At 48.1% G+C, this 27,607-nt stretch overlaps 1 protein-coding gene across 1 annotated transcript; it reads left to right on the top strand.

Annotated features, from left to right (window-relative positions):
* The first annotated feature begins 5,283 nt into the window (after positions 1–5,283).
* Positions 5,284–10,065, top strand: LOC124672183 (small ribosomal subunit biogenesis GTPase RsgA 1, mitochondrial-like). The gene is made up of 5 exons (XM_047208457.1): positions 5,284–5,895; positions 7,410–7,631; positions 7,904–8,092; positions 8,578–8,771; positions 9,455–10,065. The coding sequence occupies exons 1-5, from the start codon at positions 5,284–5,286 to the stop codon at positions 9,630–9,632; spliced, it is 1,395 nt and encodes a 464-aa protein (XP_047064413.1). The 3' UTR covers positions 9,633–10,065.
* Positions 10,066–27,607: the final 17,542 nt, after the last annotated feature.

The following is a 27,607-nucleotide window of genomic DNA, read 5'->3' as shown; positions in this document are numbered from 1 at the left end:
GGCTTGGCTAGGAGCGGTCGTGAGCGGAATGCATCAGTGGGGATTTTTTTCCAGGATTTGTGATGGGGATTAGCTATTTAGGATACTGTACACTGCGTGGGACACGGTCAAAGGTAGCTAAATAAGTACGAATCTCAACGCAGATCAAACGGTAATGTACACGTGCGTAGCTACCCATGTGTGTACCAAATTCACTCTCAGTTACGGATGAAGTTAACTCTTATGCAAGACTTATTGATGCTTGTCTTGAAGTACTATTCATGAAAAGTCTTTGCTTTATGATTCAGTTGTTTACTCATGTCATTACCATTGTTTTGATCGCTGCATTCATTACATATGTTTACAAATAGTATGATCAAGATTATGATGGCATGTCACTTCGGAAATTATCTTTGTTATCGTTTTACCTCGCTCGGGACGAGCGAGAACTAAGCTTAGGGATGCCGATACGTCTCCAACGTATCGATAATTTCTTATGTTCCATGCTACTTTATTGATGATACCTACATGTTTTATGCACATTATATGTCATATTTATGCATTTTACGGAACTAACCTATTAACAAGATGCCGAAGAGCCGATTCTTTGTTTCTAGTCATGTTTTGGTTTCGAAATCCTAGTAAGGAAATATTCTCGGAATTGGACGAAATTTTCGCCCGGGGTCCTATTTTTGCACGAAGCTTCCGGAAGACCGAAGAGATAACGAAGTGGGGCCACGAGGCAGCCGGGGGACAGGGCGGCGCGGCCCGGGCCCCGGCCGCGCGGCCCTACCCCCTGGGCACCTCGTGTGGCCCCCGCGTTGCCCTTCCGCCTACTTAAAGTCTCCGTCGCGAAACCCCCGATGCCGAGATCCACGATACGGAAAACCTTCCGGAGACGCCGCCGCCGCGAATCCCATCTCGGGGGATTCGGGAGATCGCCTCCGACACCCTGCCGGAGAGGGGATTCATCTCCCGGGAGGACTCTACACCGCCATGGTCGCCTCCGGAGTGATGAGTGAGTAGTTCACCCCTGGACCATGGGTCCATAGCGAGTAGCTAGATGGTCGTCTTCTCCTTGTTGTGCTTCATTGTTGGATCTTGTGAGCTGCCTAACATGATCAAGATCATCTATATGTAATTCTATATGTTGTGTTTGTCGGGATCCGATGGATAGAGAGTACTATGATTATGGTGATTATCAATCTATTGTTTATGTGTTGTTTATGATCTTGCATGCTCTCCGTTATTAGTAGAGGCTCGGCCAAGTTTTTACTCTTAACTCCAAGAGGGAGTATTTATGCTCGATAGTGGGTTCATGCCTCCATTAAATGCGGGACGATGTGACGAAAGTTCTAAGGTTGTGGATGTCTTTGTTGCCACTAGGGATAAAACATTGATTCTATGTCTAAGGATGTAGTTGTCGATTACATTACGCACCATACTTAATGCAATTGTACTGTTGCTTAGCAACTTAATGCGAATGGGGTTCGGATGATAACTCTGAAGGTGGACTTTTAGGCATAGATGCAGTTGGATGGCGGTCTATGTACTTTGTCGTAATGCCCAATTAAATCTCACTATATTTATCATATCATGTATATGCATTGTTATGCCTTTCTCTATTTGTCAATTGCCCTACTGTAATTTGTTCACCCAACATGCTTTTATCTTATGGGAGAGACACCTCTAGTGAACTGTGGACCCCGGTCCTATTCTTTACATAGCATACAATCTACTGCAATTGTGTTTTACTATTTTCTTTGCAAACATCTTCCACTCGATACGTTTAATCCTTTGTTACGGCAAGCCGGTGAGATTGACAACCTCATTTGTTTCGTTGGGACAAAGTACTTTGGTTGTGTTGTGCTGGTTTCGCGTTGGCGCCGGAATCCCTGGTGTTGCGCCGCATCACATTTCGCGACCATCAACCTTCAACGTGCTTCTTGGCTCCTCTTCGGTTCGATTAAACCTTGGTTTCATACTGAGGGAAACTTGCTTCTATACGCATCATACCTTCCTCTTGGGGTTCCCAACGGACGTGTACATCTACGCGTATCAGCCGCACCCGGCCTCCCGCTGCCTCTTTGCCTCTCTATATGTGTTGACTTGTCTTCTCGTCTTCCCGTCACACGTGAGAGGGGGTGTTGAAGTGTATAACTAGATTGACTAGCCATTTACATCAGTTCGGACTTTTGGTTTAAGTGGCTAGTGCATGAACCTTAACACACCGCGACGCGCTCATCCCTGCTCCGCTCCGCTATCCACTTCCCGCTCCACGAAATGCCGCTCCTCCCAGCCCCGCCCCCCTCCATCGCCACGCTGCCCCGCCTCCACCTCCCCCACAGCCTCCTCCTCCCCCGCCGCGCCGCCCCCCGCCACCCGCGCCTCCTCCTCCTCCCTCCCCCCGCCGCGGGCTCCCTCCCGACGAATCTTGCTAGCTAGGTGGTGTTCTTGAGGAGATCGACGGAGTGGTTCGCTGGAACGATGCGTGGCACGAATTCCGAACGAATCCCAACGAATCAGTAAGCTGGAAGGTGCGTGGCCGCATGTACTGCTTTGCTTTGCTTTGCTGCTTGCTTGCTTGTGCGCGGCGGAGCGAGCTGCGTGGACGAGGCCAAGCTGAACGAATCTGGCTTTGGTGCTTGCTCGTGCTGCTAGATGCTTTGCTGCTTAGGTGCTAGATGCTTTGCTGCTTAAGGCGCATGTACTAGCTGCTTGCGCGCCTCGTTATCAGCTGCTTTGCTGCTTGGGCGGTGGCGGCGCCGAAAGATCTAGGCAGTGCGCAGACAGTTCTTGCCAAGAAGATGAATATTCCGTTTATCAGTTTTAGTTTACAGGGTCTGTTCTGCGCCAGCCGTTTTGCGAGCCGTAAACACGTTTTCCAAAGACTAAACTCAAGTTTTTCGGTTTGCACTTTTACGGGCTCTGCTAGAGATGCTCTAAGTGCTAACTACATCTACTGCAACGCTAGCCGTTTGCACTCGGTCTTTCAAGTTACAACACAAGCAAGAATGCAAGATTGTTCACTCGCGAAACCTCGCGTCCACGCGGCAGGTTTCCTCAGCCCTCGTGCGGGTAGCAGTGCAGTACTACGGGCCGGCCTCAAAGGGCGCGTTTCGTAGCCAATGCGCCCCTTGGCTCGCATCGGTCCACCATTTTTTTGGCCTATTTGGTTACCTGGCCTAGCTTCCGTTCTTGCATGAACCGCTTCTCAAAAAACCCTCGGACCATACCTTGAAGGAACGCTCGGTTCGGCCGTTTCTAGCGAGCCACCCCCGTTTCAACTGGAGAACGCCGCGTCCCGGCAGAGTCACCGTGGGAGATGGCGGGATTTCGCGCGGGACGGCGAAATCTTGGCGGCATGAATTAGGTCACCGTGCTTGAATTTTCGCCACCGTATATAGGGGCGGCTCTCTCACCGGTAAATCCAAATCCTCCATTTTCCCCATTTCGAGTTCATCTACCCTTCCCGATCTAGCGACATGGCCGGCTCTTCCTCACCCGCACGGTCGGCGAGGCTTGCGGCGGCGACGACGGTTGTGGCGGCGGCTACTGGCCGCGGATGGTCGTCTTATTCCTCTGCGTCGATGACTTCGGTTGTGGTAAGCTTCTGCAAACCCTAACCTTAGATCTAGATTTTTTGGGTACACAAGGGAGGTCTGAACGAATCCAATGCAGGACATTCCTTCGTCGCCGGTCGAGATTGTGGAGGCTGTCCAGGTTGCATCTGACTCTACCACGGGGACCGTTGTCGTCGTTGACTCTTCCACTGAGATGGTGGTGCTGCCTGCATCTTCGCCAGGTCCCCTGCTTCCCCGACCTCGGTGTTGTGTGTGGCTCTCCTTTCACTGTAAGGCCGCTCTTACTTATCTCGTTGTTCATTGATATGGTGGTGGTAGTTCATTGATGTGGCACTGCTTTAGGATGTGGATGTGAATGTGGTACTAGTAGTGGTGGTAGTTCATTGATCTGCTAGTGTTTGTCATGTAGGCGATCATACCTTTGGGCTCCCCTGATCTGTTTGGTCTACTGTGAATGCTCAACCATGCCCGATTGCAAGCAAACCTGCCATTGGTTTGGAAACCTGAGCTATCAGAGTTTGTGCTGAACCGGTTGGTTCAGCTCGTCCGTAGCGGCGTCTGTTCTTGCATTCGCTGGCATACATGTCACCACTCTTCAGTTCTACAACCACGTCAGAAACTGGAGGAAGAGGTGGAGCGTCATTATGAAGATGAAATCCTATCGCATTCTGAACTGCAACAAAGATGGTTCTTTGCTTCTACTGCGGTGATGAAGAGACGGTGGATGAGTACATTCAGGTACGTAGCCTCATTGAGTTCCTTCATAGATCTAAAAGTATGTGAATCTCGCCCGCACTAACAATTGTTCCTTGTGGATTGCAGCGGTACCCGAAGCACCGTCAGTACGTCGGCACTCCGATCACGAACTACGCTCAGATGAAGACGATCTTCACGCCCCGGTTTGTGTACAAGGTGCGGCTGTTTCACCCTAACTTGCTGGTCAGGGCTATCGACTTCATTGCAGACAACGAAACAGAGTATGCCGAGTGCCGTAAGCTGCAGCCACCAGAGAGGAGGAGCTGACTTAGGACCTGACTCCGCAACCAGTTTCCTGCTTAGTGCTTCTGCTTTCTTCGTCATGATCTGCTGATTTTGGAAGGTGATCTTGTATCCCTCCATTAGCTAGGACTTTCTACAACCTGATCCCGGTTCTATAACATTGAACTTGTTCGAGGTGGTATTATACTAACCCCTCGTGATGAAACTGTGATGCATCACGAAATATAGTTGCTTCGCTCGTTATGCATCGCCCACTAAGTAGTGATGTGTATTACCAATACCTTTTATGATGAACTTAATCTGACGTGTGTTGTTATTCAGTTTTGGGTAACCTCACCGATCTAATGGAAGGAGTTACCACAGCACGCAGCTATCTGCAACCAAACAGACCGTGAGATGCATGAGCAAGGAAGAAAGTAGTGGAAACGAACAACCAAACAATGAGGTCTGGCTTTCCTCTTCGGCGCAGAAAAGACCATCCAGCCTACCAAACGACCCTGTTTCGTGGCACATGATCCGTTTACGACGTGCAGGAAGATCCAGCTCACTTGCGTAGTGGTGCAAGAAATCCATGCATGCTAGCAAAGAACGTCCAAAAGACCAGCAAAAGATTTTCCCCAAACTCGAAAAAAAAAAAAAAATCCGTGTCCGCCGGCAATAGACAGGCGCGCACCGCGACGCGCTCATCCCTGCTCCGCTATCCACTTCCCGCTCCACCGAAATGCCGCTCCTCCCAGCCCCGCCACGCTGCCCCGCCACCACCTCCACCTCCGCCGCAACGCTGCCCCGCCACCACCTCCACCTCCACCTCCGCCTCCCGCTCCCCCACAGCCTCCACCTCCCCCGCCGCGCCGCCCCCCGCCACCCGCGCCTCCTCCTCCCTCCCCCCGCCGCGAGCTCCCTCCCTCCACCCTCCCCCGACGCGCTCCTCCCGACCCAGGCCACGGGCCTCGTGGCCGCCTCGCAGGCCAACTTCATGCGCGTCATCGTCGCCTCCACGGCCCCGGGCCTGGAGCAGCACCGGGGCGCCGACCTGCTCTGCGTCGTGCGCGCGCTGCTCAAGAAGATCCGCCGCCGCGTGCTCGTCGGGGACCGCGTGCTCGTGGGCGCCGTCGACTGGGCCGGCCGCCGCGGCATGATCGAGGACGTCTTCGAAAGGCGGACCGAGGTCGCCGACCCGCCCGTCGCCAACGTCGACCGCATCGTCCTGCTATTCTCGCTCCACCAGCCGCAGCCCGAGCCCGCCACGCTCACCAGGTTCCTCGTCGACGCAGAGTCCGCGGGGATTCCGTTCCTGCTCGTATTCAACAAGGTCGAGCTCGTCGACCAACAGGTATAATATACTCGGTCGGAACACCAATTTGGCGGGCACATTAAATTGGATATTTCAGTTCTACCATAATGCACTCGCTTTGAAGGTCAGGTGTCATGCGCTATCTTAATGTGGTGGAGTTTGATGCATAATTTCATAGTTAGCCTTCACACTGTATCATCAATGGCCCATTGGCGCAAGCTTACTCATCAGTGACGAAACCGTCAGTGAAAATATGACAGTACAAGTTACTCAGTTTGCCAGCTTCAACTGTTAGTAAATACTAGATGGTAGTTAAAACCTATATTGCTATTTAGTCAATGGAGATACTTACCTACATCTAGTTAATCTTTGGATGGATCACAATGGAATGTCCTCAGCTCCAGCGTGTTGGCTTGCTCTTTTGTAACTCAGATTAATCACTTAAACTAATTAGGAGTAAGTACTAAATTACTACAGACTGAACAAATAGCGACCAGCTCTTGAATTGATCGCTAAACAGCTACTAATTTCTATAGTGTGGTGTAAATTAGTGATTATAGTGTAGTGCATCACACTGGAGTTGTGAGGAGTGGGTAGGAACATGCATATAGGTGCTGATTCAGTAGTTTGGTTTGTGGTGCCCAATCAAGTGGGAAGATGAACAATGCATTAAGGTGATACAGCCATGAGAGCATGGTGGCGGGGTCGTGGCGTTCATATGGACGTGATCCAGTATTGATCCCTGGATGTGGCAGCGGTGTGAAAATCACCCTTCTCAAAAAAAAAAAGAAGGAAAGCAAACGAAGGTGCCACTCTGTCAGGTGTTCTTGTTTGAACTGAAATGGTTCTGTTGCTTGTAGCACTGACATATTCTGCTCAACAGTGTCTGTATCATACTTGAAATAGAGCAATGATTTAGAGCGAACAGAACATGCCCGAACTAGGGTTTTCCCTTGCTCATATGATTTTAACTTTTTATTCATCAAATGAAACAAAGGCGTTCCATTTGAGTTATGTCAATTATCAAAGGGATTCGCCTCTCAACCAAGAGAGAATTCAGCTTAAGAGGCTACCTGAGACACCTACAGATAAAATCCTAAGGCATGAACAAGACACAGTTCCCTGGTCCATACAACATACGGCTAATTTGATTGTCTTGCAACAGACGGTGAAAACATCCTTTAGATGGCGCCCCTTTTTGTGCACAAACCAGCACACCGGCACCTGTGCGCTGTCTGGTGTCTTGTGATGATGAATTCGAAGTATGGCCATTAGTCTCAGTGTCATCATGGATAAAAAGCATACATTTAAGTTAATATCTCTTTTATTTGAACATTAAGTATCAGAGAATTGCGATTTGGTGCATGCCCAACATGTGTTAATCATTGTTTTTTGAAAGGATCAACATCATACATTCACACTTTTTGTTTCCCTCACGGAAGTGCGAGTTTGAGCAATCAGAATGTGCAATTGGCCAAGTTCACTATAGCTTGGTATTGAGCCAATTTTTATTTGTACGCCTTTGCTGATACTTTATAAATGGGTTTCTGCAGACCATTTCGTACTGGAGAGACAGGTTGAAGAGCTGGGGTTATGATCCACTCTTCCTAAGTGTTAATCAGAATTCTGGATTAGGTGCTCTTGAAGAGATGTTGGAAGGACAGACAACTGTAGTTGTTGGTCCAAGCGGTGTAGGAAAGTCCAGTCTAATTAATGCCTTGAGATGCAACCAAAATATTTCAGAAGAAGATCCAATACATCAACTTGTTGAGCAGGTAACTGTTATATCATTTCAAATTGCACTTAACCCCTGGCATATCGTCATCAGTTTGATGTAACTGTTGTCTGTTTTATGTGGATGCCGTAGTCATTTTCTTCATATCTCTGATATTATATAGGATTACCTGTATTTCTTTTTGCGAATAGGATTACCTGTATTTGACATGTTTTATTAGGTTTTTCCGTTGTTGCGAGGTTTGCAACCTATTTGTTGAAATCTATCTCAATGTGGACACTGAAATCCCTTGTTTGTGGACATTATTTCCAGAATAGTAAATGGTTCGGTGAACAACGTGTTGGAACTGTGTCCAAGAAAAGTGGCAAAGGAAAGCATACCACACGTCATGTTTCATTGCTTCCGATAGTTGATGGAGGTTTTCTTGCTGATACTCCTGGATTTAATCAGCCTAGTCTGATGAAACTGACCAAACAGGGTCTCGCAGAAACTTTTCCTGAGGTTTGTTTACTTGATGCTCTGTTGTTACAAGTACTTTATTTAATTCCAACATATGTGCATGGACAATTATATTCTGTGAAGGCTACACTATAGTTTGATGTGACATTTGCATAATTGTGTTTTTCTTGAAGTGAAACAGTAGGAGAGTTTGGCACAGCAATTTTTATTTATTAATAAGGCTATGGACCTATGGTACATTATTTACAAATTTACAAGGATGAAAAGGAGAAAAGAAAAAAATCACAATTGAGTTTGTAGCCAGTTTTTGAACTGATCTGAATATTTCATTTTCATCCTGAAAGTAACTAGTGCTAATTCATCTAGGAAGGTCCTTTTCCAATTTTGGAAAGTGGCATCTTGTGCTCTGAAACTTTGTGATTCCTGATAATCCTAATTCCCCAGGATCCCAGGATGATTATTTCCATGCAGAAAGGCAAATTCAGTTTGTTCTCTATGCATGATTGTGTATTAATTTTTATATCCAGATAAGAAGGATGCTCGAAGAAAATGAGCCCTCACAGTGCTTATTTAATGACTGTGCTCACATTGGTGAACGTGGCTGTGTTGTCAAAGGTGATTGGGAAAGATACCCATACTATCTGCAGTTGCTTGATGAGATCAAAATCAGAGAATCCTTCCAGTTACGAACATTTGGAACTAAAAGGGAAGGTGATGTCAGGTAATTTATGTTTCCTTTATGATTATGCACACTAGTCACCAGATGCATATGCCTTTTCTTCTCTTGTAGTAGTCTGGCTTCAACTTTTGAAAAGAGTTTCAACAAATATTCTGTAGCGTATCAACCAAATAAAGCCGAATGTTTCGAGGACAGGTTAGCTGTTTCAGTTGGCAAGGTTTAATGCATTATGGTGAATGAAATCTACCATAGGCCAGTAAGCCCTAGGTTATCTATTTCATACAGATATGATTAACATTTGACGTCTTTCCATAATTCTGGTGGCAATTGCTTTTATTTAGAGACATTCTATATGCTGAATTTTTCTGATGCGCATTCATTTGGGCATTTAATTTGCTTAGGTTCCATACATACTACTCCACCCGTTTCATTACAACTGTCCCTGGCCTCGGAACACTTCGTTTAGAAATATCTGTCCATTGAGGGAATCAAGACTAGTTAATGGCACTCTCTACCCTACTTTAAAGCTTTGGAAAGGTCAAGTAATTGTACAATGCCAATTCGTAGGGTATGCGTGGTTTTTTTTCATCGACTTATGTGTATGTTAGACATATATGTTAAGGTACTATATAACATCATGTTTGACAGATTGTCAAAGTTCCTACCCTTGATGGATGCTAAATTGTATGTGTGTTAACAATGTGAACATACCCATATTGCTTCAGATACAAAACAGGTACCATGGGTGTGAAGCAAGCTGAGCCTCGCCTTCAACTGAAAAAGCACAGGAGGGTGTCCAGGAAGAAGATGAACCAATCGATTCTGGATGATATTGATGCTGAAATGGATGACCCTGATGATGACTATGAGTTCGGTGTGAGCCGACGCGCTGGCAAACGGTGAAGCGGGTTCCTGATCTAACAAACTCTAAACAGTGTCAAGAAGCAAACTACGAATGATGTACATAGCTGGCTTTCTACCACGACGTCCTTAACTGTACTGAAGTAGCAAAGTTTTGCAAATAGGAATTTGTAGACAAGGGGACTATAGAATTGCGCTCCAGGTGGTGACGAGCAGTACTTGTTTCTGTGATATGACAAAATAGTAAGAAGACGGAAAGTAAGGTAAACAAAGAAGCAAAAATTCCCAATTTCTTGCAATGGCGTTATGAACTTTTGTGAGGTATCCGTGTATAGTCAATTTTATGAAGTACCGCTATAGACTGTAGGCATCAATCGAATTACCATAGGGATGGTTTTTTGTTCGGCTCACAGTGGACCTTGGACTGATGTAAAATTATCAAGTTGGTATTTTCAAATGATAAGTGTTTGAGCTACTACGAAGCTTCTGGGCAGTTTTCAAATCCAGTGAACCTAAACTCCGGATGATCTGTCTTAGCAGTATTTAGACTGGAAGGGGATTACAAGATAAGAGTAAGAACGAAAGATTATGCAAACCAAAGGTCCATTAGGACGGGCTATTTGTGGTTGTGGACGCAGCCACGCAGAGCGGAACTAATATAAGAGCGGCACATACTAGCCTTGTGTTTACAATATTAACTGGTTATTTACATATGCAGATAAATTAGATGACGTGAGAAATGCAGTAGGAGGGATTCTGAAGTCCTCAACTAGAGTTACCTGAAAAAGTACTGCAGACTTCCCCGAATGATAAAACTTTCAGAGAGGTCAAAGTTTGATTGGTAAGAACAATATACCACCAGGTTCGAGTCATCTTTACGTTGACCATTTTGACCAGTCGTCCATCCTATGTAATAGAAGTTTATGTGTGGCCCAAGTCGAGAAAAGTGATGCAGGGGTGGAGTTGGTACAGTATTTTGTATGCATATGGTCGTTAATCTGACCATTTCTAATAGTACTTGACAACACCAGGAATCAAATGGAAGGCATTATCTTGACAAGCAACGAAGACGGGACAAATCTAAGATTAAACATACTCCATATTGATTATGATCACCACTAATTTGGTCAGAAGTCACTTTGTACTTGAATTGATACAAAATACATGACAGCCACCCAGGGAATCTTGTGCATTGTTTTTTTTTGTCGACCGTGCAATGGCCAAGAGATAAGACTTGTTTGATATTGCGCAGCATTGCTTGCACTTGCAGGCATCCGGAGCAGGTGTTCCCACCAAATTTAGCAAGATTCTAGATAAGCTGAGACCCATTGATAATCTCCGTGAGAAACTGATCTGTAACATTTCAGAAGAGGCTAATAGGCTGTTGAAAACATGGCCAGTTTGCAGTAACTTCATGGGTATTCCTAGGTATCATGCCGATGTAAGTTCCAGTTTTTTTGGCGGCTTCTCGGAGAAGCTGCCCTCCCCCCAACTTCCTGGGGAAGCCAGTTCTAAAATTTTCCGAGGCTTCTAGAATAGCTAAGGCTAAACTAATTTGGAAGCCTCACAAAATTTTGTCACCGGCTTCCCCAGGAAGCTGGGGGGAGGGCAGCTTCTCGGAGAAGCCGCCAAAAGAACTGGGCTAAATCAATTATGTACAAGCGTCTGCAATATGAGACTTATTGACAAGATGGAAAAAGTTTTCCTCTGAAAGCTAGAAGATTAGGAGAGATATTAGGTTCTTATCAAGTTCGGTATGACGCTACTATCAAGGGTGTGTATAATGTTGTTGATACAATAAAATTTGTAAAGCTGAGTCAGTGTTCATCTAGTGGTTCAGATCAGTTTTTGTTGTCCTACTATATGTTCGGGTTCAGAAGTGGCCGCCACGATTCTTTTAAGGACATATCCAATAGTGTCGAACCCGTTAGCGTTTGTCATTTCAGCCAAATCCTGCTTAGAGTTGTGGTGTATTCTGGTTGGTTAAGACAAAGCATCTACCAACTATTACACTATTAGTACTTAGTTTATGTGGCATGAGATTAATGTCATTAAATTCGTATACGAAAGTACATGAAAAGTTGATTTTTTAGTACTAGAGTCAATTGCGCCAAAGCACACTTTCAGGGATGGAGTAACCAAAAAAGACTACAGCTTCATGGGATTTAAACAGCTCATAACACGGACCATGCATGGGGCTAACAAGTAACAAAACACTTGTATTACGGCGGTTAGTTAATTGATAGAAAATCTGACCAAGGGACCCATAGATTGTGAGTTATGCCTTATAATCTTGGGAGTTGTAGTTTTTTAGGCCTAGTTTGTTGGTGCAATTGACATTTTTTTTACATAAAAACATATTAAGATAATTGTTAGTCGAAGTCTTGTTTTAACAAATCAAAGCACACCCTGCAAACAGAAAAAGAAATATTATATCAAGTTTAACCCGTCCATCACAAAATGGAAGGTGCTTAGAGAGGTGTTTAGAAAAGCAGACCACTTCTTTCTTAAGCATTTGTGCTTATTTGTACAAGGGGAATGCTTAACTGGATACTTCTAATATAGAAATAAGCTAGTGCTGTTGCTGGTTTAGATGGCTCATTTTTGTAGAAACTTTGAGTGATCCATAAGATGTAATAATAACTGATATATGTTGCTGGTTGTAATAGCTGACTGTTTTTAATAAACAAAGCCGCATGCATCAATTGATGCAGAGGCTGGGCTTGCCCCGTTTCAAAAAAATATAGAAATAAGCACTAGTGTTTAAGAAACAAAACTGGTTTATTGTTATAAACACCTCTCTAAGAACCTTGTATTGTAGATGACCTTATATAGATCACCTAATTAAAGAGGCATAGCTTTTCTCTAGGAAAAGGGGGCTTAACCCAAGATCCTAAAGAAGTTCAACTACCGAGTCATGAATCTATCATCTATTCAGACGATGGCTCGCATATTATTTTTTCTTTCAAACTTAATTGTAAAATAAATTGTATACAATCTCGCCCTTGTTAGAACTTTCCATGAGAACATTATTTTGAGTAAGAAGAAATTCTTGGAAGCCCGGGGTAAATTTGCATTACTTGCAAGATGGTTCAGCGTTTCACAGTAGAAACTTGGCAGTATGGCTCATGAAGTCATACCTATTTTGCAAGTACTCTGTCAAAACCCTATTTTGAAGCGCCAGCCATGAGAAGAGTATGCATTTAGTTAGGCTCCACTGCTTTCATGTCTCCGGTCTCCACTGAATTGCTTTCGTTAAAAGATAAACGGAGAGGGGGCTAGCTCGATTGGCAAAAATAATCTTGTCCAGCTCCAACCGAGGAGAAGAAGCTTGAAACTGAATGACATACGCCGAGATTCAAACCAATTCCAGGAGATGGCAATATGGATCTGCACTCAACAGGCTTGGCACAATTGCACTGCAAAGTGTTTGAAACTTTGAATCAATATACTATTCAAAATACTAACACAAGTCCCAGAACAATACCCTGTGGCACCAGTAGTTGAAGTTGGCCAATGTAACAAAAAAAAAACATCTAGAACACCAAAGATGCATGACCTAATCTGATTATCCATTTCTTTGGGAAAGAGACAAGCGCAAGAACTTGCACCAGGAGAGACATCACAAACAAAAGAAGAAAACCTGCAGAGACAATACAAAATTGTGTCTTGCTAAAGCAGTAGTGCCACTCCCTTTGCTCTAAACAAAAATGGCATAAAAGGGACAGGATAAAAACACAAAGAAAAGCAACACCACGTCATGAATCGATGATGATTGGGTCCAAATGCAATTTTCTAGCTCCTCTCGGCAGCTACAGGCCATACTCAAATGAAACGGACTCAATTCAAACAACCAAGGGAAATTGTATAGAAGAAGAGGTAAGCCGCAAAGGGCGGTTGTACCGAACGCACGACGCCAGCATCGCGTCTGGAGATAGGTTTTCTCGGAGTAGATTAAGAGGTCACGCTCCAGCCCGTGGCCGTGCGCCCCGGCCACGGGCACGACACGCTCCGGCGCAACCGCGGGCGGAGGCGGGCGGAGGCTCGGCGCCGGAACGCGAATACGCGGCCGCGTGAGCCGCCACTTGGGGCTCCCGTTGTTGAAAGGTATATTATCTTTCACCCATAGTTTACTCGCAACCGACCTGGCGAGGTGAAGGTTATATCTGTCTGGGTGAAAGGGAAGACTGACAGCGAGGTGTTTCTGGGCAGCTTTCATGCTTGCCGATCGAGCTCCATGGAAACGACAATGGGTAAGTCGTCTGGATCGTTGGCGTCGAGTGGTCGTTAGCTCACCTCCGTGTGCCAGCGTGCAGCCGACGTTTCAGATATTTGGCAGCCTGATGATGATACGCTCATGCCATGCTCGTGATGGCGACGCATCGACGCTCTTTGCTCGAACACGTACTGTAAAACACAGTTTTTATTTACCACAAGACATGACGAAACAGTTTTTATTCCGGAATAGTATATCGCTACAGAACAAATGTGGACAATGTTGAGATTTGCCTTGTTACACCGTCTTCATAGAACCCAACGATTGCGAAAATCTTGCCTAGGGCACCGGCAAAGGAGGCATCACCAAGGTGTGCCGTGTGTGTACGCCCGCGTGCATGCATGCGTCTGGACATCTCTCTCTCAAATAAGAAGTTGGATGTGTATTTTTGGATAGATTTTGCCACTTAAATGGTTTGATACCCACTTACAAGAAGATTTTTCCACTTAAATGGTTTGATACACACTTACAAGCATGTGTGATAGGATAACTCCTCTCGGGGGTATGTAGGCATGTCATGATGTCATATCTTGGAAGGCGTAGTTGTCGTTGCCTATTCGACGGTACCTCGGAGGAGGGATCCTCACGAGGGGGAGAAGAAGTAGGGGCCATAGGGCGGAGTGCGCTCGGGACGGTGGTACGCGATTTACCCAGCTTCGGAACACCTGCTCGAGGACAGGGCCTACTTGCTGCTTGTACGGAATTATCTGGGCGCTTTCGCGTTGTTACAATGAGTTGTGGTTGTGTCTCTAGGGCTCCCGGGATCCGGCTTATATAGGCGCACGGATCTAGGGTTTACATGGAGAGTCCTAGCCGGAATACAAGTTGCCTAACTACGGTACAATGTCTTGCCGTGTACGTCAAGGATCCGCCTTCCATCAAGGCTGTGCTGGATCCGGATACTTCATGGGCCTTCACGGATCCGGCCTCCTTCATAGGTCGGTTGGGATCCGGCTTCTGTTCTGGGCTGGACTTCATCCTTCGAGGACCTACGGCAAGCTGGGCCGCCCGATGGGCCACATGCCACATCACCATCTGTGGGCCACCCGGGCTTGCCGGATCTAGGCCATGCCGTTGATATACCCATAAAGTATACCCACAACAGTAACCCCCGAAGTTCTGCGAGATTCATCATTCCTCCGAGATTCATTCAGCTCGGATCCGAAGAGAATCTTGAAGAGCTTCAAAACTTTACTTGTTTTCGGCATCATCTATTCGGAAATCTTCTTTTCTTCTGGATCGGCAATGTAACGGAAATTCCACTTTTCCCGCGCGCAACTTCCTTTTTTCCCGCACTAAATTTTCGGAGATGCGAATCTTTAGCCGGAAATTTTGGGAGCGCACAGTTAAGTTACCTCCACGTCATTTTACCGTTTTTGACCTAAGACACGTGTCAATCATCTGACGGCGTGACCGTTCCGTTCCCACCGTTAGATCTGAATCACGAATCTCCGCGCGAGGTCTATAAATACCCCCACGCGCGGTAACTTTCCCATTCTTTCACCGCATCTTCCACCTCTTCTTCTTCCTCGCGCAGCGCCGCCCACCGGATCTGAACTCCGGCGAACTTCCGCACGGAGAGCTTCATCCACTGCAGTTCCAAGGTCCCTCTTGACCTAAGATCTGCACATTTGATCGGGAAATCTCTTCCGCCGCCGATTCGTGGTCTTCGGAAGCGCAACGCTGCAAGTCCGACGACCTCACTCTCGCCGGAGTCTCGACGGACCACCGCGCCATTAACTGTAAGTGCACCGGCCTCGTAGAAGAAGAAGTAGATTTAGTGTAGATTCCGGATACTCAAATTAGTTTGCATGGGTGCAGCCGGAAGCATGCCGCATGGTTCACCACTTTGTACTGGTAGTTCTCCGAGTAGCCCGGAACCCAGCACTGTAGAACCAATCTGTCCGGATCCCATTTCATATCTGCCACCATATGTTTCCGACATTAGGCTCGCTCAACCATTACCATACTAGGCCGGATTCCAACCACGCAAGAGCTCCAAGAAGAACTCCAAGGCCAAGCTAGAATGGCAGCCAAGGTCCAGGAGTCGGAAAATAAGAAGGCGTCCAAGGCCCGGATCCGCGAAGGCGTGAGAGGCCAATGGTGGCCCTGCGAGACCACTGACGCGGAGCTCAGAGAGCTCCAAAACGAGGGCATGATCTCCGAGTACTGGAGCTTCATGCGCGACTCCGACGTTCCCAAACCCGAACCGGACGAACGAGTCATGACCAAGGCATGGGTTGAGCGCGGTCTATCGCTCCCCTGTTCGGAATTCTTCCTCTCCATCCTCGACACGTACGGGCTTCAACCCCACAACATCTGCCCAAACTCATACCTCCTTCTCTCCAACTTCGCAACTCTCTGCGAAGGGCATCTTGGGATCCGACCAAGCGTCACGTTATGGCAGTTTTTCTTCCGAGTGAAGAAAGAGACAAAAGACAAAGCTATGTTGAATTGCGGGAGTATGACATTTATGCTCCGCTCCGGCCGCATGTATCCGCCTCATGATTCCTACGAGTCCGTCCGGTACTGGAATGTCGGACGGTTCTACGTGAAGAATGCGTCAGTTCCGAACGTCCACGACGGACTCCCTTCCTTCAACAACAAGCCTCCAGAAGAACTGGCTAGCTGGAGCTTTATCCCCTCGCTCGCCCATACTCCGATACTGGAGAAGGCAGCTCGGAGAATTTCCTGGTTGGTTCACGATGGACTAACCGGAGCTCGATCGACACTTAGCTGGTTCTCCCGGAGAATCCAGCCTCTGCGCTACAACGCACGCCTGATGTGCGCGTATACTGGGGCGGATGATCCTCTCCGGGTAACGCGTCACGATCTTCCGGCTGACTCTCTCAAGAGGAGATTCAAGACGTTGGTGAAAATAGGCCGGGGACAACCAATCCCGGAACTGATCAAGGATATCAACACACACGACCAGTGTCCTCCGGTAAGCACATGCCCCTTCACCGTTTCTTAACTTCACATATCTTCAGTGTGTTTTAACTTGTTTTGCTAACCTTCCTCGCAGCTCGATACTTTGGCGGAGGAGAACCTGCGCAACATACTCCGAGTCCCTATCAGCGGCGAATCGGCGGAGGAGGATCCGGAAGACCCTGAGGAGGAAGAGGAGCGAGCACCCCGAAAGGCTGCCCCTCGACCTTCGAAGCGTCCCCGCGCCAAAGCTTCCGGCTCTGAAGCCGGAGCTAGTGGCGAGGCTTCCGCCAAGAAACCCAAGGTGACCAAGCCGCCTCCGCTTAACTCCAAGAAGGCGGAGCGCGAGCGCCTCAAGCTGCTGTCGACAGCAGGAAAGCATTCACGTCCCATCATTCCGGGCGCAGCGTAAGTTTCCGAGTATGGTGCGTCTTTTATCTTGGTAAGCTGTGTTACTTATATTTTTCCTTCGCTCGCTTGCAGGAATCCGAAACCAACCACCGTGCGGACCAATGTTCAGGAGCATATAACAAAGTATATGCATAAGAAGTCCCCTGCTGTTGGTCCCTCGACGCCAGCTCCGCCAAGCGCTCCCCAAGCTACCCCACAGCCATCTCCTCCTCCCACGGATCAATCTCCTGCTCCTGCTGCATCCACGCCACCGGAAATAATTCCGGTTAGTAGCGGCAGAGCGGGCGGAGAAAGTTCCGGCGGCAAGGGCCCCGTTCATGACGAAACTGAAGGACAAGGCCGTGAGGAAGTAGAAGTCACTTCCTCCAGCAAAGCTGAAGCTGCAACTGGTGATATGGTCGTTTTCCCCAAGAATTTTGCAGATCCGGCCGACCTTACCTCCGTCCCAAAAGCCTATGCCACCAAGTTTTTTAACAAACTAACCGAGGCGGAAAAGTGGGAATTAGAGCAAGATCTGCTCAACTCTATGCTGAACAATGCCTGGGGTAAACCAGACGTCGAGACGTCGGAGATCCAGGAGTTCAAAAAAGATGTTGGCTAGTTCTTCGACAAACTTGTTTGCAAGCAAAAGGTAACTCCCCAGTAGCCCCCAAGTATTTAGGCGGAAACTAGTGTAGTTAGCGTCTAAATACTTAGAGAAAATTCAAACTGAAGGAAGATTTAAATGTCGTGGTAGCCCCCAAGCATTATTGCGGAAAGATTTCCAGCAACAATGCTTTTAGAGAGACTTAAACCATATAATACTTGTGGAACTCACTCCGGCACTGACTGTATTTTCAGGAACAGAAGGCTCTGCATTATGAGCTGCACAAGAATATTGCTCTTCAGTGCCGCGTTACCATCAGCCAGGCGGAAAGGAGCCAACACTTCCAAACAGAGAACGCGGAGTTGAAGAAACAGCTATCAGAAGCCCAAGGTTGGTTTCCGACTATCTGATGCCTGTGGATTATGTTCCGCATTTTTCAAACTTGATGCTTTACGTATCTTTGAGTAGGTGCATCCTCGTCCCTCGCTGCAGCCTCCTCCAAACTGGAAACTCTGCGCGCCTCCCAGAAAACCCTTGAGACGAAACTTGCAGAGGCGGAGAAGAAACTGGCGGAGAAGAACTCGGAGCTCATCCAAAAAGAGGGGGAGTTTCAGTTAAAGAGAAACACTGACCGCGACACCATTAAGAAGCAACAGAAAGAACTTGGTGGGCTCCGGAAATATATGGAGACAGCGAAGGCGTCGTGGGACTGGCTGATCTCCGGTGTCCTTGGTAAGATTCCGGTATATAACAGCGTATGTGCCAAGCCTTAACCTGTTGTGCTTATTTTTGGTATTGTTTTCCCCAGATCCTCTTGGATATGACGAGGAGCGTCGGAGCCAATTCCCCCGGGACGATCTGATTCAGCTGGCTGGCGATGACTGCAAGGATCTCATATCCGCTGCCCGGAAAATCTGCCACAACCTGAATATCAAGAAAATCCGAAGCTGCGATGTTCGCGATCTTATCACCAGGATGGACATGCTGCCGGAGTTGGTGGTGGATCTACAAGCGTCTTCAGCTCGAGGCGCAGCTGCTATGTCCCTGGCCATGTGCTTGGGGCACAACCCGGATCTGGATGTCGACAAGGTGACTACTGGCATGCCGGCGGACGTGGACGTTGGCGCGCTACTGGATGCAGTTAGCGGCTACGACACTCGCATCGCCCGGAGAATTCGCCACAACGAATTTTACGACAAGGTGGTGCTTCCAGCCGACGAGCCCCTTGAAGCTGAGCTTCTCAAGGAGCGCGAGGCGGAGGCCAAACCTACCCAATCCGGAAGCCAGTATACCTGTACAAACTCCAAGGACCAAGGTGGCGCTGCATCTCCGGCTACAGATGAGGAAGAAGATGATGACGACGTCTCCTCTCCGGCTAAGGATGAAGAGGCAGATGCTCCTGCAACTGATGTTGACGCGGAAACTTCTCCGGCGAAGGAGAAGTGAGAAACTTATTCCTGCGGGAAGATGGAAAAAACAATGCATCATTTTGGCCCCGATAGGGTTTGTAATATAAATTAAATTCTTAAGTAGCTAGGAACGAAACACTTATGCATGGGCGGAAAACTTATCCTGCTATCCGTTAATTTTATTTGCACATTTTGTTTTTTGAAAGCAAGTGCTGATTTTATATTTTCCGGCTTGCCCATTTGACCTTCCACGAGCCGGAAAACCTGTAGCCGGAAACGCTCGCCAGCGGCGACGAAGCCCAATGGCAATCCGTCAATAACCGCGGAAACAAGCCCCCAGCCCAAGTGCCGGAAGTCGCTACCAGGAATCCATGAGTTTGCAACAGAAGATATTTCCACCAGAAAACTTAAGCTTACGTCCTAACGGACGATTTTGAAAATCACAACTTTCTTACGCGCCTAGGCGGAAATATCCAGCTCTGCGGTTTTAGTCTGAAAACATATACGATCTAAAATGAACAAGTAAAGGAGGTAAAAGACTCAAAGAGTGAACCAAAAGCTTTATTTCATTGATCATGTATAACTGTTACAAAGTATGTAATTCTATGCTAAGTGTGGAAAGGACGTAGCTGTGCAATGTTCCAAGGACGTCCTGTTTCATCGTAGATGTCATCCGGATCCTCCCTCTTGCGTTTCCGGTGCCAATTAGCAGGTCTATCCTTTAGCTCTCGGAAATTGACAAGGTAGTACGATCCGTTGTGAAGCACTTTGCTAACGACGAAGGGTCCTTCCCATGGAGATTGCAACTTGTGATATTTCACCTGGCGAAGGCGGAGGACCAAGTCTCCGGCCATGAACGAGCGATTCCAAACTCGACGACTATGGTAGCGTCGGAGCTTCTGCTGGTAAATGGTGGAACGTTGGTCTGCTAAGTTCCGAGCTTCTTCGATCAGGTCCACAGATAGCTGTCTGGCCTCGTCAGCAGTTTCTTCATTATAGGCGGAGACTCGCGGCGAATCGTGGATGATGTCGGAGGGGAGCACAGCTTCGGATCCGTATACCAGGAAGAACGGAGGGAATCATGTTGACCTGTTGGGGGTAGTTCGTAAACTCCACAGGACAGAGTCTAGCTCCTCAGCCCAAGCTCCAACTGCGCGACGTAGCGGTTCTTCAAGGCGTGGTTTTATTCCGAATAAGAGGAGTCCGTTGGCTCTCTCGACCTGACCATTGGACTGTGGATGAGCCACTGATGCCAAGTCTAGTCGGATCCCAACGTCATGGCAATAATCCTTCAATTCTCCTTGGGTGAAGTTTGTGCCATTATCTGTGATTATGCTGTGCGGGATGCCGAATCTCGTCACAAGGCTGCAGACAAATTTGAGTGCCATAGCACCATCGGCTTTTCTCACTGGCTTTGCCTCGATCCATTTACTGAACTTATCAATAGCGACCGGGAGGTACTCAAAACCGCCGGAGATGATTTCTTTAACTTACCAACCATATCAAGCCCCTGGACCGCGAACGGCCAGGTGATAGGGATGGTCTTCAGCTCTTGGGCTGGAGCGTTTGGTTGAGTAGCGTAATATCGACAACCTCGGCAGGTTTTTACCAACTTATCGAGCATCTTCTTTAGCCGTGAGCCGGTAAAATCTAAGCCGGAAAGCTTTGGCAACGAGGGACCTGGGAGCGGCGTGATGCCCGCAATCCCCTGCGTGGATCTCTCTGAGGATTTCAATGCCATCTTGATTGGAGACGCATTTGAGAAATACTCCAGTTGCACTTCGTTTGTAGAGTTGTCCGTCAACTATCGTATAGGATCTTGCTCGTCTGATGATCTGTCGCGCGAGGACCTCGTCCTCTGGCAACTTCTGATCAATGAGGTAGTCCAGGAAAGGCTGCGTCCAGGCCGGAATGATAACCATCACTTCCTTTGCCGGAGATATCGCCACCTCCGGGTTTTCCGGGTTAGCGCCCTTGACCGAGGGTATCCGTAGGTGCTCCGAGGAAAATACCGGGCGGAATTGGTTTTCTACGGATCCGAGCTTGGATAGCATATCTGCCGCTGCGTTATCGTCTCGTCTGACGTACTTGACTTCGTATCCGAGGAAACATTTGGCGATCTCGTCAACTTCGTCTCTGTAAGCCGCTATGACGGAGTTTCTGGCGTTCCAGGTTCCGGCTACTGGCTGTGCCACCAGGTCGGAATCTCCGCAGCAAATTATGTGCTTGATCCCAATTTCCTTAGCGATGCGCAGACCGTGTAGTTGTTATCACCAGAATTTGACCGGATCAGAGGTGGGCCGTGATCAAGATGGGCTTGAAGAATATACATGGAAGAATATACGTGAATCGGCCTTATATGCAAAGTTTGGGCTAGTTTGCCCGTGTATCTGTAATATAGTAGGATACGTGTTGATTAGATAGAGTTTGGCTCGTGCCCGGTTGGGATTATTCCCACGATAGAAAGTCTACGGACTATAAATATGTATCTAGGGTTTATGAAATAAACAACAATCACGTTAACCACAAACCAATCTAGGCGCATCGCCAACTCCCTTGTCTCGAGGGTTTCTTCCGGGTAAGCATCATGCTGCCTAGATCGCATCTTGCGATCTAGGCGAGTACACGTTTATTCGCTGTTCATGCGTTGCTCGTACTGAAGCCTTTTTGATGGCGAGCAACGTAGTTATCTTAGACGTGTTAGGGTTAGCATTGTTCATCGTATCATATGCTGTCGTCGTGCAACCCTGAAACGTCTAGCTGCCCTTACGCCTATCTTAGGTGTAAGGGCGGCACCCCGCTTGATCACTATTTAGTAGATCCGATCCGTTATGATTGCTCCTTGTTCTCCAAGGATTAGTTTAATATCTGCATAGTTAGGCCTTACAAATGGGTTGAAGGATCCAGTGGCACGTAGGGTGTAGTTTGCTAGCCCTAGACAGGATGTTCCGGGGATCAACCTCGTGTTGGTTTTTAGGCCTTGTCTAGGGTCGGTTTACGATCACCGTGCGTGGCCGCCAGGCTCAATCACGAGTAGGATGTTCCGATTATGCGGTGAAAACCCTAAATCGTAGTAGGTCGTTTTAGCTTTATTCCGATCAAGCAGGACCACTATATATTCGTACACCTCGTACGGATCATGGGTGGATCGGCTCTTTGAGCCGATTCACAGGACAACCTGAGAGCCGATCGAGGCTCGTATTTAATGTTTACGTGTATGCCATGCGAGAAACTAAGCGAGGCACCTCCATCACCTTCCCGACCAGGTATAGGTCGGGTGGCACGCCCTTGCACCAGCATCGGACGTGCGTGCTGAAGCCTTTGCGGGCCGTCGCTCGGAGGGACCAGGGGCCAGCCGCGGCCACGGGAGCCTCCCGGCTCTACCGTGTTGCCCGTCGCTGCTCGCCGGTGGGTTTCGACCGCAACACATTCAGCACGCCGGTGGGACCGTCTACGACATCAACCGCATCGCCATCTACATCTGAGATGGCGGAAGGCACTCCGGTCACGTACGAGGATCCGGCCGAGGAGCTCAAGAAGAAGTATGACGAGGTCAAAGCAATCCTAGAAGCCGACCTCATCGGCTCTTTTCACAGAACCCGCTCACATGGCATCAGGTGGAAAGGGTTCTCACCTGAAGGTGCGCTCGATGGAGTGGACCTGTCCGCCCCGTCAGAAGAACGCACCAGGTCCCTGCGTCAGGAGATTAACTTCATGGTAGCTCACTCGCTGCACCGCCATTCTGAGAGCCTGGTGAACGCTTTGGAGCGTGTCGCTCTTCGGGTGATCCAGGAAATCATGAGGCATCAGTGCTCTCCGTCAGGACCAGCTCTCGGGACTTACCAAGGGGAAATGCCACTCCAGTCCCGTCCACCGCTGCCATTCGCGTTGGCAGCACCAGAAGTGCCGAATTCACCGGCATACGCCATTGACATGGTGGAGTGCACGTACCCTGGGAGGTGCCAGCCAAGATTCTCGTTCAACATCAACATGGTAGGACTTGGGCGCCACCCTGGTAAGGACAGAGACGAGGGCAGCTGCTCTCATAGCGAGGACAAGGAGGAAGCCGTTCCACGTGATCGGCTCCATCACTTCCAAAAAATCCTGGTTACAATCAAGATGAAGGCCGATTCCAGCAATCGGCCCGTATTATCCTTACCACACGTTCTCCCTGTATCTAGTGTCGACCTCACCGGTGACGGAAAGCTAGGGTATGGGTTTACATCGGCTGATGAGCTAGAAGAAGTCGACATCGGTCCTGGGGATAAGCCGCGACCAACTTTTATCAGCAAGAAGTTAGATCCACATCTTAGGGGTCAGATGATAGCTACGTTAAAAGAATACCCAGATTGCTTTGCATGGGATTACACGAGAGATGCCTGGTTTAGACGGGAGCATCATTGAACATCGGCTCCCCCTTAAGAAGGGATTTCGGCCTTTCCAACAACGAGCACGTCGGATGAAGGCCGAAGTTCGGAAGAGGTCAAGAAAGAGATCGAGAAGATGTTGGTCGCCGGGTTCATCAGGCCATGCAGGTATGCTGAATGGATCTCCAGTATCGTTCCTGTAGAGAAGAAAGACGGCCGATGGCGTGTGGCCATCGATTTCCGAGATCTCAACAGAGCCACTCCAAAAGATGAATATCCGATGCCTGTGGTAGAAACGTTAATCAATGCAGCTGCTGGTCACAAGGTGTTGAGCTTCATGGATGGCAATGCCGGCTATAATCAAATCTTCATGGCTCCAGAAGATATACACAAGACCGCATTCAGAGTACCAGGGGCAGTAGGCTTGTTTGAATATGTAGTCATGACCTTTGGGTTGAAGAATGCTGGTGCAACGTACCAAAGAGCCATGAATTATATATTTCATGACCTGATCGGCAAGTTGGTGGAAATCTACATCGATGACGTGGTAGTCAAATCTGTCTCCATGGAGGGACACTTGGATGATTTGCGACGCATCCTAGACCGAACTCGCAAGTTCGGACTGAGAATGAATCCAAAGAAATGTGCTTTTGGTGTGACGGCCGGTCAGTTCCTAGGTTTTCTAGTTCATGAAAGGGGAATTGAGATCGGCCTAAAAAGTCAAGAGGCAGTGCGTACCATGCAGCCACCCACCACGAAGAAGGAGCTCCAACGTCTTATCGGCAAGATCAACTTTGTCCGACGATTCATCTCTAACCTGTCAGGACGAATCGAGCCGTTCATAGCGCTGGTGAAAATTAAATCTGATGATGAGTTTCACTGGGGGGCAGAACAGCAGCAGGCGTTTGATGAGATTAAGCAGTATCTGACAACGCTGCCGGTGCTAGTTCCGCCCCAACAAGACAGGCCGTTCTATATCTACTTATCAGTAGCTGACACGTCCATCGCTTCGGTGGTGGTGCAACTCCATGAGGGTGTTGAAAAGGTCGTTTTCTACCTCAGCAAAAGGATGTTGGACGCGGAGACAAGGTATCCTGAGGTCGAGAAGCTTTGCCTTTGCCTGTTCTTCACCTGCACCAAGCTTCATCACATCCTTTTGACGGTAGAGATCATCGTCATATGCAAGTCGGACGTTGTCAAGCACATGCTTGTCGGCCCTTGTTTTGAAAGGCCGACTTGGTAAGTGGATGTTTGCGTTGTCGGAGTTCGATCTTCGGTATCAGCCTGCGAAAGTAGTCAAGGGACAAGCGTTGGCCGATCTTATAGCTGAACGGATTAATACTAATATAGCAGCACTATCTGTACGTGCATGGGCTATGTTCTTCGATGGATCGGCTTGTGACGATGGTTGTGGCATTGGCATTCTGCTCGTGTCGCCTCGGGGAACAACATATTCTTTCGCCATCAGGCTATCTACCCCTTGCACCAACAATGTTGCTGAGTATGAGGCAGTGCGCAAGGGAATGGAGTTGCTTTTGGAAGCCGAGGCGAGAGGCGGTGGAGCTTTTTGGAGACTCGAAGTTGGTGATTAACCAGCTCACGGATGAATATAAGTGCGAGAGTGAATCGCTTTTCCCATATTGGATGGAATGCCGTGAGTTGATGACACAGTTTCGGTACATCAACTTTAATTGGGTCCCAAGATCCCAAAATACCGAGGCCAACGACCTCGCACAAATGGCGTCAGGCTATAAGGACATATCAGACGGGTCAGAAGTTCAGGTGCAGTTCTTGGAACAGGATGATTGGAGAGCCGAAATCTTCAATTACTTAAAAGATTCGGCTCGGGGGGCACCTAAACGGATAAGATACAAGGCCATGAAGTATGTACTCATAGGAGATGACATGTTCTACAGAACGTTGGAAGGGTTACTACTCAAGTGCTTGGGACCAACTGAGTCTAATCGGCTCTTACATGAGGTGCATGAAGGAGCCTGTGGAACTCACCAGTCGGCTCATAAGATGAAGTGGCTGATTAGACGATCAGGGTTTCTCGGCCCACCATGCTTGAGGATTGCTTCAAGTACTACAAGGGGTGCCAAGCGTGCCAGATGTTCGGGAAGATTCAGATGGTACCCGCATCAGCAATGAACCCTATCATCAAGCCTTGGCCGTTTCGAGGGTGGGGCATGGATATGATTGGCAAAATCCATCCGGCGTCGAGTAAAAAACATGAATGGATTTTGGTCATTACAGATTACTTCACCAAGTGGGTGGAGGCCGTCCCTATGAAGAAGGTAAAATCAGAAGATGTGATCAAGTTTGTGAAAGAACACGTCATTCATAGGTTCGGGATTCCCCAAACCATCACGACCGATGGAGGTTCGGTCTTTATTTCTAAAGAATTCAGGAAGTTACGTGATGACATGGGGATTAAGGCTGATCCGATCATCTCCATACTATGCTCAAGCCAACGGGCAAGCTGAAGCGTCCAATCAAAGCCTGATCAAGCTGATCAAGAGGAAAATTGACGAGAACCCTAGGGATTGGCATGAAACGTTATCAGAAGCTTTGTGGGCCTACCGCATGTGATGCCATGGAGCTATAAAAACTTCGCCATACCAGCTCGTCTATGGACAGGAGGCCGTATTACCTTGGGAAATTACGGCTGGATCAAGACGTGTCACGTTTCAGAATGATCTAACACCTGAAGAATATGCAGCTTTGATGAGTGACACTATTGAGGATGCAACGGAACTTAGACTTTGGTCGTTGGAGAAGATTAAAGAGAACAAAGCCAGGGTAGCTCGTGCATACAATAAGAAGGTTAGACCAAAGGAGTTTCAAGTTGGTGATCTAGTATGGGAAGCTGTGTTGCCATTAGGAACCAAGGACAGAGCATATGGCAAATGGTCTCCTAATTGGCACGGTCCGTACAAAGTCATCCAGGCCTTGAAGGGTAATGCATACATGCTGGAGCAGCTGGACGGCGTTAAGTTCCCAGTAGCCGTCAATGGTCAACACCTCAAGAAGTATTTCCCAAGCATGTGGGATGACCAGTAAATGAAGTATGACGGGGGGCCGATTGGAAATCGGCCAGTAAAAAAAAATTTATATACAAATCATAGCCGATGCGCAGACATTGACTTGAGAAATATGGATACCAGTATAGCCGATGAACGGACATCGACTTTAGAATAATGAAAAAGCCGATGCGTAGCCATCGACTCTAGAGGAACAAAGCTCAATGGAGCAGGTTAACAGATCGGTTTCATACCAGAGTTCACGGCATCTGAGATAATTCTCTTATTAGATTTGCTGTATCTGTGCGTTTGAGACCGGAGGAGGGTGTGAATTGGATTTGTTGGCCGTATGAATAGGCAACTGTTATGGCCTTAAAGCATGTTTATGACATAAGCCGATGCCCTGCCATCGGCTCTCGGTACATCAACTTCGTTTGACAATCGGCAAAATTGATAAAGGATTTCTTACAAAGAAAGAGCCGATTGCTCAAGAAAGGAAGAACAAAAGAAAGGCCTACTGGCCGATCTACTACTACTACTACTAGGCCTATGCTACTAGGTCTTAGCCTACGGGCCATTGCTGCCCTCGCCGTCGTCGGAGCTGCTGCCGGCGGGCTCCTCGTCGCTGCTCCAGCGGCCCCCAGTGGGGGCCTCCTCATCTTCATCATCGTCGTCGTCATCGTCGTCGTCGTCTGACCTGGCGCGGAACCGCTTCGCCGGCGGGTAATCCTCGAGGGAGTCATCGTCGTCGTCTTCCTCCTCCTCGGCCTCGGAGGAGGTGTAATCGTCCCAAGAGAACGAGTCATCCTCGCTCCTTGGCTCCAGTTCTCCATCAGCGAGGAACTGGAGATCTTCATCTCCGCTGGTCAAGGACTTGTCGTCCTCGGACCAGACAGAGGAGGCGTGGTCCTCCTGGTCCCACTCCTCTGGGGCGCGCTCGTTGTACGCCACCATCTGAGCTGCCACCGGATCCCATTCTGGTGTGGGCTCGCGGGAGGAGGAGGATGAGGAGGAGTA

This window comes from Lolium rigidum, chromosome 7, assembly GCF_022539505.1.
Source record: "Lolium rigidum isolate FL_2022 chromosome 7, APGP_CSIRO_Lrig_0.1, whole genome shotgun sequence".
Taxonomy (NCBI): Eukaryota; Viridiplantae; Streptophyta; class Magnoliopsida; order Poales; family Poaceae; genus Lolium; species Lolium rigidum.
Note: the sequence above shows the minus strand (reverse complement) of the source record. Positions and strands in the feature narration are given on the sequence as shown.

Excerpts from the sequence above, each read along its gene's own strand:
- LOC124672183 (XM_047208457.1), top strand. The coding sequence starts at position 5,284 with ATGCCGCTCCTCCCAGCCCCGCCACGCTGCCCCGCCACCACCTCCACC. Across the intron at positions 5,896-7,409 it reads TCGAGCTCGTCGACCAACAG|ACCATTTCGTACTGGAGAGA; the intron begins GTATAATATACT and ends GGGTTTCTGCAG. Across the intron at positions 8,093-8,577 it reads TCGCAGAAACTTTTCCTGAG|ATAAGAAGGATGCTCGAAGA; the intron begins GTTTGTTTACTT and ends TTTTATATCCAG.